We start from the raw sequence: 15,582 nt of genomic DNA, 5'->3' as shown, positions 1-15,582 counted from the left end.
GACGTTTTTGTGGGCGGGGCTTATGCTGGAGGCAAAAGTGGAGCGAGAAGTCAAGCGGGACTGGGAGTATTTAGTTTGCGCTGCAAACTCGAGCATTTTTAACCCGTAAAACTTCAGTGTACCGTCGGCGGTACGCTTACTAATTTGCATAGGAATTTAAAGAATGTCCGAAGGCTACAAATGCGATTATATAAACACTATACGCTGATGGAAAGCTTAGATTCTCATGAATCCGCCGGTATAAACCACTTTCAGGTGTGATTACCACAGCGGGTAATATAAACACATTTGTCCGACAAACAACGAATATCCATCCATCCGTTCTCTATACACGGCTTCAACGTACACAGCGCGACTCACATTTCCGGGTTCATTATTACACAGATGAAAATATTCCACAAAACATGGCCATAACCCACCTTGGACATCCAGATGACACAAGCCAGTAAACTATTTTGTCCAAAACATGTCTTGAAGTCGGTATATAATCCACGAATCGGTCGTTTTCAAGGAAATGCACCTCGCGATGCGCGTCCAATATTCCCTGTATTTCTCGTCATATTTAACGGGTTATCGTTTTTGATTGTATTTTTTTCTGTGTCTTGTTGTGTCCTTGTTCTTATGGTGTGTGTATTTGGACCCAGTGTCTGGAATAAAGCTGAATTGAATTGAATATTTTTTATTTACAAATAGAATATCAGCGATTTTTTGTACTGAAAATGGCTGGAATTGACTGCAGCTGATCGTCTCTGTCCAGTCTTTTCGCCTCAGTGCATTTAACCACAACTGTCTTCGTTCCCTCTGAGCACGAGTGTTAGGTGGAATCCTATAAAACTTTAATTTGCGTTCGCCAATGTCATTCCTCCTATTCTGGCATCCAAAAACACAGCAGGACGACATTTTAGAAAAGTTGATAGAGGATAGTTCCTCAGTCTTTCGCCTTTCGGTCACGGCCGCAGGATGCCTCTTTTGCCTCCAGCTAAAGCTGTGACGTCATTCGTGACGTGAGTCATTAGTATGCTACACTTTCAAAGTAAAAGCTCAGAAGTTAAAAGGAACTGATCAGGGTTTTGTGACATGCTGGCTTATCAAAATAAAATGTACTTTTATAAACTATACTTATGTAGAAATATAGCAGGACAAATCAACAGGCAGAAGTTGCATTGGGACAATGGGAATTTTGTGGCATTTTCGAGTTATTGTTGTTGCTGTTGCTTTTCACCATTGAATATTGAATCACAGTCAGTATATTTTTTTCCTTTTCATCAAAACAACCACTGACAATCGATTTGAATGAGGGTAAAATGCAGTTTATTCAAGTTTTTTTTTTTTTACAATATATGTAACAGTTATAAGCATTGTCGATAAACATACCCTGGAACAGAGCTCAGAATTACAATATAACCGGTCGTCTACATTTAAATTCCTCTGAGCATTATGCTTAAATAAAATAACACCATCTTGACAATTATAACTACATAGACTAGGGTGTTAAACACAATTTCTACAGTATACAGCAGTAATATATACAACAAATATGTACATTTTGTGCTAGATTGAAAAAGTATAACAGGCTCATTTAGAGGGAATTAAGAAGTAGGAATTGTGCAATATAAAAATAACTCACAAAAACTTAATTTACAAGTGAAAAGATGTTAGTCTAGTTGCATATTTGCAAAAAAAGAGCCTTTCACGAAACAAATTCCAAAGAAATCCCCCTGTATCTGTATAAATCCACATTATTTCATCACCTGCAGAGATGCTTTTCACGCAATTGCGATAGTTACAATTAAAGGTTCTGTTTTAGGTTAAAGTTTTGTTTCTAAATGCAATGTGTGCTCAGTTAATTTTCCCTGTTTCCACACAAGCACTGTGCACGGATTCAAAACAGTTCTCACTGCACACTTGCACACAAAACATAAATCATGTCCACATCAGAATGAGGTAGAGAACTCTGCAGATCTCTGCAAGTCCAGAACTTAAGTCACGCAGACGATCAGGTTAAACAGTGACAGCACCACATACATATACTGTATGACAATAACACCTGGCACAACATTTACAAAATACTGACCGCAAAGTTAAACTGCTCAGTAATGAGATGACTTTTGGCCTGTTTTTTTTTTTGCTCTGTTCATTTAGCATCACCTCTGCAAGGCAAAAATTGTAAAAATCAATTTGGCTCGACAACAGCATCCTCTCTGCTCTACACCTTGTGGCAGATAAGAAATTCATGAGCTACTTTTACACCTCATTACTTTAACAACTCTCTCAATATCTTATTAATGTCTCTTTTCTTAGCTTTTCTTAAGAGACACTGTCAAGTAATTATGTCTTCTTTAATGCATGTCATGAAAATGGTACAAAACAGAATGAAAACACAAGAAAACTTACACTTCTCTCATGTACAAGGGCAGCTCTGATTCAGGCTTTGTACAAAAGAGAAAATATTCCACTGCATTTCCTAAGAAATACCACACCTTAAATAAATTCCTAGTTTAGAAATCTAATTTTGTTTCATCTAAAAATAATTTACATACAGTGCATTTATATTAAGACTGTTTTTAGCATAAAAAGGCACACAGTTTTTCTCCAGGAGAGCAGACCAGAAATACAGAGGAATGCAACATTTCTATTAAAGACAAATGAGGTCATTATACAGCTTTAGACTAAATGAACATCTTTCAAGTGGAGGGGTGGCCCTAGCAGACATCCATTTATTTAACATTATACTAACTCAGTCCAGTGATTTACCATCTTGCTGGTGGAAATCCCCCTATAGTCACAGTTCCAGTTAAATAGAAAATCTGGTAACTTCCCATGCTGCCATTCATCCTAGTTTCTGCCATTTGTACTTGCCTTTGCAGGCTTCGATGACAGTCTGTAAGCTGTCAAAAATGTTAGAATATAGCAGGCACTTCACTCTCCCTTAAAGCTTGCATTTGTGGAACATCTGGTGTTCAGCATCCTCCTCTAGGCTCCCCGATGGTATATAAAAATACAATCATTCCATGCAAAACAAAAATCAAGAAATCCCAGGGGAATAATTAATCAAAAATACAGTACTCACAACCAAAAAAGACTCGAGCCATGCTGAAAAGATTGCCTAGCGTCCGTGGAAATGCATCTAAACTGGAACTTAATTTAATCTGAAGTGTTCAGACAGGAATATAGTGACCATGTAATTTCTGTAGCTTTTCCTGCTTTTTTTTTTTTACCACTCTGAAGAATTCACTACTGTGTTTGTAGTCTTGAAAGCAACAAAATCAGGTTGCAAAGATGCACTAGAATTACCTGCTGGTACTACAACATGCCTACTACCTTCAGCAATGTCTCTGAAGTTGTTGATTGACCACTGGGAACTCACAGGTTGATCAAAAACAACCAGTCTATTGTTGATGAAGCTTTCCATACTGGTGCTTGATCTCTGTCCTATAATACTGACAATTCCTCTTCCTCACACAGTAGAGGTTCCACCTCCGGGACACTGAGTAGGGCACTGCTTTTTGTGGCCGGGACGTTCTTCTTGTAGATGATGAACTGGGCAGTGACCTGAAAATGTTAAGGCTCGTACAGACACAGAGTTCAGAGGATGATTATTGTGATTAATGTACTGTATGCGCAAAGACATGGTGAGAAATATGTATGTCTCAATTTGGGACTCTGTGCACTGATTAAACTCGTGATTTAAAGGATACAAGGAAGTCAAGTATGAGGACTCCCAGGCTGCCAATGAGCCAGGCCAGATGTTTGATAATAAAGGTCTGTTTGGAGCCCTTCAGTGCAGGAAGGACCACGATGACGCTTAACCCATATGTTCCATTACCCATCATGGCCAGGGCAAACAGCAGGTAGGAGGTGCCCTCTGTAGACTGTCGCTGGAACTAGAATACAGTTCACAACATTGAATTAACGCGTGAATTAACTGCGCGTTGCTTGCAGGTATTAATCATTTGAATAACCGATATGATTTCTTGTTAATTTCTGTATTTAGTATTGGATTTGATGCAGACACATGAAAAACCACAACTAGTGAGAACTGCAAACATTTGGTTTTATGGGACGACCACAACCCAGGTTTCTATACTTGCACTTCAACAGACAGCCTCAACAAGATTAAAGGATAAGGCTGGTTTTTAGATTTTAATTGTTTTACTGCTATCAACACATCCCCTGAAGAGATGATGGCCAACTATGAATTCATTTCTGTTAAAATGCTGTCATTCAGCACAAACAGCAGGAGGAAAGTGTGTTCTGTCAGTGTACCTAAAATACAGAGACTGGCTGTTTCACTTCTTTCTCTTGACTGGGAATGGCGGCATCTATTCAATATCATGAAACCAAAGAAACATTTTCAGCTTGACTGAATAATGGAGTTTTATACTTCTGTGGCCACTGAGCCTCAATCTGCACCCATAGGTGTGCTTGGCAACACCCTGCTGATTACTGTCTAGGAGGGACTCACACAATACTAAGCAACTAGTCAGTGTTTGTCATAGAAATACTAAAGGAAATCTTAAGCATTCACATTTGTTTTTGCTGTTATTTAACTGTTTAATTAAACATGCAAACAGGAATGATGCAGGTGTTGGGCTTTCTGCTGAAAAACGCAAAGAAATGTTTCAACATGCAATAATTTCTGCAGGGCAAATCTGACTTATATTATTGACAACAGTCATGGAGTGTGTTATTTGTGCCCAGAAGTTTCTCTGGCACTGTCAGCCTACTGGGACGATCCCCTCTGGTGAATAATAGCAGCATTTGAGCCAGGATGTTTCCTTAGCACAACAGCACTATTGTCTTCAATGTCTGGTTCTCATTTTCACACACATACTGCATACACAAACACATAAACTCAGTCCCCGTTTATGATTAACTGATACTGAGTAAGCACAGCTTTCCATGAACCTCCTGGGATGACATCCTGAGAATGCAGCATTGCTCACACACAAACTCTTACAGAAACCCCCAAAAAAGGACAACTCAACATCTCAAGTGAGGCAAACAAATTGTCACTTACATTTTTATAGAGCTGAGGGAAACGGGAGCAGAGGTAGAAGACAGATGCCAAGTATCCACATATATAGCCAGTGACTTCCACTGATTTGGAGGTAGCTGGACTCTGGGAAAGATGAAAATACACAAACAAAAGAGTCAATGTACCTACAAAAGGAGCTGTACGATCACAGCCTCCAGCTAAAAGTAAATTAACACCGAACCTACCTGGGTGTCTAAGTTTCTACTGTTGTCTATGATGAGTTTGGGCAAAACCATGAGAACTAATGAAGCAGCACCACACCACATGAAGCACAGCCACTTCAACAGAGGAGTTTCTAGAAGGAAAGCAGGGTGAATGGGTTTAATGAGAATTCTGCATCAGTATTAAACTAAATGCACATAAGACCTGCTCAATTTTTCTCATTCCTGCTGCAAGCCAACCCCACAATAAACCTGTGATCAGTGTTTGTCCTCTAGAGGATTAGTAACAAGAATACCATTAAGTATACCATATTAGCAGGTTTTCATTTGTAGGTATTTTATGTGCCAGCTACATGACTGTATTTACATTAGAATTGTTTTATCACTGCTAAATTTGTAAAGCTGACTGTCTCTTACAACTGACAGGACCTTGTTTTTCCCCTTTTCTGTTATGTAGTTCAAAGGAAAGTTGCTGAGTCAACAACAGAAAGCACTTCCTTCCTCCTAGTTGTATTTTCCAGCGGTCTAGGGGTTCATGACTTGGTTGACTCACAGAGTACAGTCATCATTCACAAGCACAGAGACCAGGCTTACTTCTGCTGGAGCTGTTTTTGATCTTATAGTAGAGAAACTGGGAGATGAGGATCAGGTCTGTGAAGATGTAGAACACCACCGTGACTACCTGATAGTGGGACAAGGAGACAAAGCAAACAAAAAGGATTTTATTCCATGCAATCGATCACAAACATCTGCCAGCTGAGTATATTATTGCATGTATATTATAGGGATAGGCTGTGATAGGTATAATTTTATGAACTTTAAAAGCTCCATGTGGTGAAAATGCATTTTTATTGCGTTTTGGATGTCTTAAAAACTGTGAAAATGTGAAGACGGTTATGTGTTCCATTCCTTTAGTCTCCCCTTAACTACATGCCCTCCCAGCAATAGAAGTTAGTCAGAATTTATCCATTTATCAAGCAAGTCATTCAGAATGCTGCCTCGCAGTCTGCTGGGTTTAATTTGTTTCTAGAGCTGCTTCTGCTAACTACTACAAGAAAAGCACACCCAAAGATCTGCTGTTGGCTGCACGAGTGAACACAGCAGTCTTCATGCACTACAAGCACCTGAGGAAATAAGGACCCCGTGGATTACTTCTGACAGCAATGTCAACACAACAAAAGGAGAATATTTAGTTTTAGCACATTGTCAGGCTAATGTGGCTAACATTACCATTAGTTTTGATGGTATGGCTACAGGCCAGAGTTCTGTGGAAACTGTGATGCTGAGAGACGTTCAGAGTGATGGAAACGTTAAGTGATTTGAAACAAATAAGGGCCCAGTCTTGTGCTTAAGTACAACCTAAAGTCAGCCAGTCTTTACCTGTGTTAGCCTCTCTCCTGCTTTCTGGGCTCTCATATACTGCATTTTAATACAGCTAATTTCCATTAAAGTTGTTCTCATTTACCTAGCTTTGTTTCTGCTGCCAGACAATGAAAAAAATATGGCGCTGTGACTAAAATACAGCCAATTAACACTGCATGTTAACTAGAACACCATTCAGAGCCATTTCCAATCTGCACCGCTACATCACTTATTTAGAACAGCAATGTTGTTTGACAAACTCATGGACAGCAGCAGCTCAGCAGTTCTTAACCCATAAGAACCCACGGTGACACCAGTGTAACAAGCATTTTGAGTGCCACAGTCTCTTCCTATTAAAGCTTTATGTCTGACCTTAACTCATTAAGTCCTTTAAGGAAAAATGGGTCTGCGTTCTTATGGGTTAAAACTATGCTGTAAAACCTGTTTAAAACCATGGCTAGAATCAGAGGTAATGCGTTTGGGGTAAAATTAACCATCTTTACAGTATTTTGAAATAAGAAAATGAGAGAAATTCTGGGAACATGTGAAATTTTCATTAATCCTACTAAAAAGAGGCCCAAAATGGGACCTTTAAATGACTGTGATGCTTTGCTATTCTATCAAAGCACAGCGTCAAAACATTCACTCCAACAACATGCGATGTTCATTCCTTTAAAAGAGACAGCCAAATGTAGAATAAGCCAACTGAAAGTGAACGACAGTTTAAGACACAGCATTAGCAGCACGAATCCAAACATGTCAAAAAGCCTCCAGCAAAAAGGTCTGTTCACAGCTCGTCTCTAATGTAAGAAGTTGCTAAGTGAGGAGAGAAGACGGCAAACTTTTGCTGGCTAAATGAAACATTACCGATGACTAGTTAACATCGCTAAAGAATGACAGAGTTCACACTGAGGGCAAAGCCACCAGACCTGAACAGCTGAAAATGAGCCCCGCTGGGTTGTGTGTTCACCTGAATCGGCAGCTGGCTAGTGAGGTAGCAGCCTGCAAAGCTGGTCAGATCGCCACTGAAGAGGAAGAGCAGAAACCCTAAAGACATGGCCTCCTCCACTTTACCGTTTCTGTAGGCTTCATAGACCTGCCTAGATGGATACGGAGAAGATTAATTACATACACTGAATCATAAACTGACTACACACCACACTGTACTTCATAGTTATATACCGTATTTATCTTGCATCTCATACCCACTGTGTGCATATGGATTATGCTGTTTATACTGTCATTTATCACTATCTTTATGTTTATATTTATCTAGTACACTCACATGACCTACAACTCATTTTGTTAATGAAGGTAGCATGTTCATACCATGCATTCTGTTAAACTGCCCCATACTATACACCGATCAGCCGCAACATTACGACCACTGACGGGTGAACTGAATAAAATCGATCATCTTGTTATGATTTAAGGTTCTGCTGGGAAACCTTGAGTCCTGACATTCATGTGGATGTTTGACATGTACCATCCCCTCCAGCCCTCCATGGCAACAGCAGACTTAATGCTAGTTGGCGCCCTCAGCAGGGCAAAACACAAACCACAAAAACTGCTCAGGAGTGCCAGGTTTCACACTAACCAGATCCAAATCTTACTGAGCATCTGTGGGATGTACCAGGATAAGGCTGATCGAGGTAGGTCCCACCCTGAAACCCACAGGACCCACATAATTCACTGTCGACATCCTCATAGGTCCTGTGTCCATCCCCACTGGGTCAGAGGAGTTTTAGCAGCATAAAGAGGACCAACACAGTATTAGGCAGGTGGTCATAATGTTATGCCCGATCAGTGTAGATACACTGCAAAAAAGGGTAGCCCAAATACAAGATATAAACACTAAATTTGAGAAGAAAATCACTTAAAACTAGTGAAATTATCTGCCCATGCAGCAAGTAATTTTTACTTGACAAGAAATCTTGAAATAAGATTTTTAAATCCAGAAATAAGTTGTCCCAGGTCAGTATCCAAAGATAAAAATAAGCTGAAAATGCTGATTTTGAGGTCAAAATATTTGAAATCAAACTTGACAATGCCCAATAAGTGAAAAATACTAAATACAAGCATATAATTATTTTTTTACTTTTTATTTTCTTATTCGGAGCAAATCAAGGTTTTAAAACAAGAAAACCATTACTAATTTAAGTAAAGATTACTCAGTACTAGTGCACTATGATTACACTGTGTCTTGATAGAAGTTGGCTTATCTTGAAATAAACCTAAATCTATATTAAAACTAAACAAAAAAAGAAAACCATACCTTATTCTAAGATTGTACGTCTTGACTGACCACTGAAATCACAACCAGGACTGCATGTATGACAAGCATCAACATTTATTTAACTCTCAGAATTAATGACTATGGCATCAATACTGTGTCGGAGTTATTAAAGTATCTTAAAATCAAAATTAAAGTATTTTAGGATTTTTTTTTGTGGCCCAAACAAAAACAAATTAATTTGGCACAGAACGCACATTGACTGTAAATGTCAACACAAGAGAACTCACTAAAAATAGAAATTAACCCTCGGGTTGTCCAGCAGGTCAAAACTGATCCAGTTTAAAGTTTGAAACTTTTGAAGAAAAAAAAATTCAGTGAAACTCTGATGTCCACATTTTCAACATTTTTGGGAAATCAGTGAAATTTTTTTTGGTGGGAAAAAAAGAAATGTTAGAAATGTTTCTTAAGAACATTCACACAAAAAACAACCAAAATCCAATGTTTTCTTTTTGTGAATGTTCATAAAGAAAATATTAGAAGTTTTACTGATATATGTGTAATCACTTTAGATATTTTTAGGATTTTTTTGAAAATACAAGAATTTTCTTGCCAAATTTGGGGAATTAAAAAAAACAAACTTAAAATGGAAACGTAAGGAATTATTGGAATTTTCTTGCTGAAGGTTTTGCAAATTTTCTGAAATTTGGGGAATTTCTTTTGCTGAATTTTTGGATTTTTTTAGACAAGAAAACAATACTTTTTGGTGCCCATACACACGTGGACAAAATTGTTGGTACCCCTCAGTTAAAGAAGGAAAAACCCACAATTCTCACTGAAATCACTTGAAACTCACAAAAGGAACAATAAATAAAAATTTATTGAAAATTAAATAATCAAAATCAGCCATCACTTTTGAATTGTTGATTAACATAATTATTTAAAAAAACAAACTAATGAAATAGGGCTGGACAAAAATGATGGTACCCATAACTTAATATTTTGTTGCACAACCTTTTGAGGCAATCACTGCAATTAAACGATTTCTGTATTTGTCAATGAGCGTTCTGCAGCTGTCAACAGGTATTTTGGCCCACTCCTCATGAGCAAACAGCTCCAGTTGTCTCAGGTTTGATGGGTGTCTTCTCCAAATGCCATGTTTCAGCTCCTTCCACATATGTTCAATGGGATTCAGATCTGGGCTCATAGAAGGCCACTTTAGAATAGTCCAACGCTTTTCTCTCAGCCATTCTTGGGTGTTTTTGGCTGTGTGTTTTGGATCGTTGTCCTGTTGGAAGACCCATGACCTGCGACTGAGACCAAGCTTTCTGACACTAGGCAGCACATTTCTCTCCAGAATGCCTTGATAGTCTTCAGATTTCATCGTACCTTGCACACTTTCAAGACACCCTGTGGCAGATGCAGCAAAGCAGCCCCAAAACATTACTGAGCCTCCTCCATGTTTCACCGTAGGGATAGTGTTCTTTTCTTCGTATGCTTGGTTTTTGAGTCTATGAACATAGAGTTGATGTGCCTTACCAAAAAGCTCCAGTTTGGTCTCATCTGTCCAAAGGACATTCTCCCAGAAGCTTTGTGGCTTGTCAACATGCATTTTTGCAAATTCCAGTCTCGCTTTTTTATGAGTTTTTTTCAGCATTGGTGTCCCCCTTGGTCGTCTCCCATGAAGTCCACTTTGGCTCAAACAACGACGAATGGTGCGATCTGACACTGATGTACCTTGGCCTTGGTGTTCACCTTTAATTTCTTTGGAGGTTGCTCTGGACTCTTTGGATACAATTCGAACGATCCGTCTCTTCAATTTGTCATCAATTTTCCTCTTGCGGCCACGTCCAGGGAGGTTGGCTACTGTCCCGTGGGTCTTGAACTTCTGAATAATATGAGCCACTGTTGTCACAGGAACTTCAAGCTGTTTAGAGATGGTCTTATAGCCTTTACCTTTAAGATGTTTGTCTATAATTTTTTTTCGGATGTCCTGGGACAATTCTCTCCTTCGCTTTCTGTTGTCCATGTTCAGTGTGGTACACACCTTTTCACCAAACAGCAGGGTGACTACTTGTCTCCCTTTAAATAGGCAGACTGACTGATTATGAGTTTGGAAACACCTGTGATGTCAATTAAATGACACACCTGAGTTAATCATGTCACTCTGGTCAAATAGTTTTCAATCTTTTATAGAGGTACCATCATTTTTGTCCAGGCCTGTTTCATTAGTTTGTTTTTTTAAATAATTATGTTAATCAACAATTCAAAAGTAATGGCTGATTTTGATTATTTAATTTTCAATAAATTTTTATTTATTGTTACTTTTGTGAGTTTCAAGTGATTTCAGTGAGAATTGTGGGTTTTTCCTTCTTTAACTGAGGGGTACCAACAATTTTGTCCACGTGTGTAAATGAAGACAACAGGACGATTTAAGAATTAAATAGAAACTGAAAATACAAAATGACAAAACGGTCAACCTGACTTAGTTAAAGTGCCTTATAAAGTTTGGGACCTCTAGAAAATCCAAATACCACCTTTTTAATGTGACGCTAAACAACATCTCACTGTCTTATATTGTGTTTATTCTGTGCAGTGACGATTTAAAGTGAATCTGAGTCATCCAAAGACCCCTAATTAGGCTGCCGCTGGACAACATCAAAAACCATCACTTACGGCAAAGTGGACAGCAGAAAACAGAACATGGATATGAGTCCTATGACCACGCTGCAGTACTCCCAGATGTTATCCACACACTCCTCCAGCAGGTAGAGGATCCACGGGGTCCCGTTGACACACAGCGGCCTGCCCGGAGCCACAGCGCTCCAATTGGCGGCGGCCACGTCTGCACTCTTCCCGGGGAAACGCGCGGTGGCCATGGGGAGAAACCGGCTGTGTCCGCCCCTCAGTGTGCGTCCTCGTCCAGCTGTGAGTACATGATGTAAGATTTATTTTGGCAACAAAGCAGCCCAAACGTGCCGGCAGCAGACTTGACACTTGTACTTACCTCATTAAATAAACGAGTGGAGACTTGTTTTGTCATTTAACGAGTCTGGAGGAGAAAAACAAACCAGACTGTCAACAACAAAGAAAACTACGTCAGGTACTGAACGAGTGAGAAGTGCTGAGAGTCCACCTCAAATTAGTAATTAAGCAAACATTTTGTTAAATCCTGGCTAAATCTGCACACTCAGTCTGACCTAAAAATCTGTCCTGTGAGCTACTTTTAGCTCCTACATTAGCTTTAGAGTGTCATTGTTGAAGCTAATTTGCATAGAGTCGGGGGATGCTAGCAAGAAAAACGGCTCAGAAAATAGCTTTAGTTAACTCTTACCTGGCAAGAAATGACTCGTAGCAGACTGCAGAGTGTTTGTGAGTCTGTTTAAATTCTACCAGCATCCTACACGTTTAAATGAGCGCATGAGCCTTTAAAGAGGGTTGTATATTAGCTTGAACCGTCCATCACCGGTGGTCTGCTGAACGTCAAGATACCAACAATAGACTGCAACATCCGGGAGAATACAAAATACAGCAGTCAATATAACCGCTGTATACAGAAACTACTCAGGAGCCAACTGATGATAAGGAACACAAATGTTTTATTGTAAGTTGCAATTGTAGAAACGCATATTATAGCACTGCATGTACAAACAGTGATTTCATTCAGCAGCACAGACAGCTTTGCCATATTTATAATCAGAATCAGCTTTAATGGGCAAGTATGTACACAATATATAATAATACAAGGAATGTGGTTTTAGTTGTTGGTGTCACCCGAGGAATATAGAAGAATAATAAAAAATTAAGAAACTATAGAAGGAGGAACAGGGAGGAAAAAATAGTAATAATTAAATATAACTCACTATATAAAGAAATTTACAGCTGGAAAGGAATATATATGCATAGTAGTGCAAAAATTATGCAAAATGGAGATGCTGTGAAGGTAAAATAATATAGTAAATATGGTTGTTTAGATGTATGTATCTGTGAAAATATAAAAAAACCCACTGTATTTGAATTTGTTTGTTTTTGTAAATACAGTGTCCAAGAGCAAGATAACATAAATTACAAAATTTGTGTCTTTAGTTAGTGAAAGTGCCCACACAGATATCGAAATGTAAACATTAAATACCTGCAGCATCAGAGCTGAGTGTATTTATGCATGCAACATAAAGACCTTTTGCAGGTTAATATCATTTTATATTGAAATATTTTCTCTCATATCAAGATAATTGGACCAGTAATGTTGTTGTTGCACTGTAGAATGTGACCTCTCTCATCATTCAAGTAACTACCAAAATATGGCAATAGGTAGCCGAGTCACATTGAAACACATTTTACTGTATCATAATTTTCTTTAAAAATTATCATCACACATGGACTAAATTTTGCTTTGGAATCAATCATAAAATCCTAATTACTCCCCAGTTCATGAACTCCCTTCTCAAATACAGTGCAACAATGTCATCTAGTCTATTTTAAACGGTGGCCACAAGCAAACCAAATTGGTAAATGTAGCTGTATTGGCCCATGTACATCTGATAATTAGTAATCTTCACTGCAAAATAAGAAATTCAGTTATGGCTTTTGGTTTTTCAGAGTAGCTCCTGCTAGAAATGTCTGAATCAAAAACAAAATGGCATTTTTAGTGTATATTTTACATATGCAACTTACATCTAATAATTCCCACGTATTTCTCATCTGGTGCACTGACTCACTGAAAGCGCCATACGAATGACATATCCCAGACTTTTATTTTGAAAGTTCCTGTATTATTTGTATTGGCTTGACACGCTGGAAGCTGCGCGCATACTTTTAAGCTTCTCTTTAGGTAGGGTCGTGGGGATGCCTGGGGAAATACCACCACCTACTGATCATATGGACAGATCAATACAGAAACTTAAACTATTAATAAATAAATACATAACTACGTAAATGCCAATAAATACCATATACACTTTTCACCCATTTCACTAGTTTTTTCTCCTATCAGAATTATTTTTTTAATAACACCACTGTCATTACTGCTGAAAATTGTAGCAACATTAATAATAATATTCACTATGGCTCAGTCATAACCTAGTGAGATTTTTCTGGCCAGACCAACAACTGATTGGCCCAAATGTATTAAGATAAGATGGAGACAGAGATGGTCCCTTAAAGGAAGTTTGTCTTGGGCAGTAGTGAAAATCTGCAGCTTTGTACAACTACAGACACAACAAAGCCACAGAATAAAATATACATATAAAAGCATGTAGGAAAAGTATTGTACCTTGTATAAACCAGATAAATAATGGAAGAAAAGCCAGAGATCCAGAAATCCACCTTGTTAATAAAATGCACGGTCAGACATATCAGGAGTTTGGATTGATTGTTCAGTAATGTGGTAGAAACGGGAATAAAAGACAGTTTAAGACAGTCGCTCTAATAGTTGGAGGCTCTGAAACATCTACTTAGAAGCAGAGTTTCTGAGAATAAAATGTGTTTTTCAGGATCTTGTGTACATGTCTGACAGCAGTTTTTTTTCCTCCAAAGAGGTGTTAAGAGATAGGTGTTCTTTCCTCCCAGTTTCCGTCATTTCTGTTTTAATTAAGCTATTTATATTTCACTTTAACTAATCCATGAGGGCATTGTTGCAAACCGCCTTGCCACATCTGATTAGATCCTCCATTACGGCATTATAGGATCTAACCACCATCTTTGTTCTTACAGTCTGAGTCTGCAGAGAAAGTGACATCCTTGAGACAACCTCGCGCACAAATCAAGATTTTAAAAGGTTATCTGCTCGAATGTTGAGGTACAGGGTTGTGAATTCTTGCCTCTCTGTGATCATATCTAATTTATTTTGTTTAATTTACATTTAGAATCAGTCTTACCATATTACAGACTGATTTGGTGATGTAGTTGCTTGGTTGTTTGTGTCTGCATTCATCAGCATAAAGGGTGAGGAGGATGGGGGAGCACACCCAGCCCTGTGGCACTCCTGTACTGCAGAGTTTGATCTTATAGAAGAAGCCATTAACATTTACCTCAGGCCTTTAGATTTCCTTCTTCTTGCTGCCATTGAAGCACTCAAGTAAGCATTAAGCAGAATGTATGAGCCGGGAGAGGAGATTAAGGATAACTCTGGTTTGGAATGCAGCCATGAAATCATTAGGCTTCGTCTAGCTTTTTCTTTCTATGCAGCAGCCACAGACGGCACCACTGAAAATATGTGAGTGATTGCTCGAAAGGAAAAAACATGAGTGGACAAAGTATTTCTCACAAAAAGAAATTAAAACTTCAGATTTTTTCCATCACTTGTGAAGCTTCAGTGCAGCCAAGACAATTCAGTGGAGATGTATTCAGCCATAGTTTTAATCTTTAACCGTCCTGTTGTCCTCATTTACAGGCACCAAAAAAATGTTGTTTCCTTCTCTGAAAAAATCCAAGAAATCAGAAAAAAAAACCATAAAAATCCCCAAATTTCTGAAAATTTGCAAAAACTTCAGGAAGAAAATTCCAATAATTCCCAAAAAGTTTTATTTTTAAAAAAATCTCCCAAATTTGGAAAGAAAATTCTTGAAAATTTTCAGAAAATTAGCTAAAATCTTCCCCCAAATCCTAAAAATATCTAAAGTGGTTACATACATATCAGTAAAACTTCTAGTATTTTCTTTAAGAACAACAATTTTTTTTGGTGAATGTTCTTAAAGAAACATTTTATTTTACATTTCTTTTTTTCCACCAAAAAAATCATGAAAAATTTCCCAAAAATGTTGAAATGTGATCATAAAAATATTTTTTCT

At 38.2% G+C, this 15,582-nt stretch overlaps 1 protein-coding gene across 1 annotated transcript; it reads right to left on the bottom strand.

Moving 5' to 3' along the window:
• Positions 1-1,294: 1,294 nt before the first annotated feature.
• On the bottom strand, positions 1,295-12,294 carry LOC110972327 (lysosomal amino acid transporter 1 homolog). Its single transcript, XM_022222717.2, has 9 exons — positions 12,129-12,294; positions 11,802-11,846; positions 11,471-11,720; positions 7,532-7,661; positions 5,794-5,881; positions 5,224-5,333; positions 5,021-5,122; positions 3,699-3,884; positions 1,295-3,552 (listed from the first exon to the last, which is right to left on the bottom strand). The coding sequence occupies exons 3-9, from the start codon at positions 11,671-11,673 to the stop codon at positions 3,433-3,435; spliced, it is 939 nt and encodes a 312-aa protein (XP_022078409.2). The 5' UTR covers positions 11,674-11,720; positions 11,802-11,846; positions 12,129-12,294; the 3' UTR covers positions 1,295-3,432.
• Between the last annotated feature and the right edge of the window lie 3,288 nt (positions 12,295-15,582).

The sequence above is a fragment of the Acanthochromis polyacanthus genome, chromosome 13, assembly GCF_021347895.1.
Source record: "Acanthochromis polyacanthus isolate Apoly-LR-REF ecotype Palm Island chromosome 13, KAUST_Apoly_ChrSc, whole genome shotgun sequence".
In the NCBI taxonomy this organism is placed as follows: Eukaryota; Metazoa; Chordata; class Actinopteri; family Pomacentridae; genus Acanthochromis; species Acanthochromis polyacanthus.
This window is presented reverse-complemented; position numbering and strand designations above follow the sequence as displayed.

Coding starts and splice junctions, on each gene's coding strand:
- LOC110972327 (XM_022222717.2), bottom strand. CDS start 11,673: ATGGCCACCGCGCGTTTCCCCGGGAAGAGTGCAGACGTGGCCGCCGCC. Junction 3,885..5,020: donor TCCCTCAGCTCTATAAAAAT/GTAAGTGACAAT, acceptor ACTGTATTCTAG/TTCCAGCGACAGTCTACAGA. Junction 3,553..3,698: donor TCCTCATACTTGACTTCCTT/GTATCCTTTAAA, acceptor TAACATTTTCAG/GTCACTGCCCAGTTCATCAT.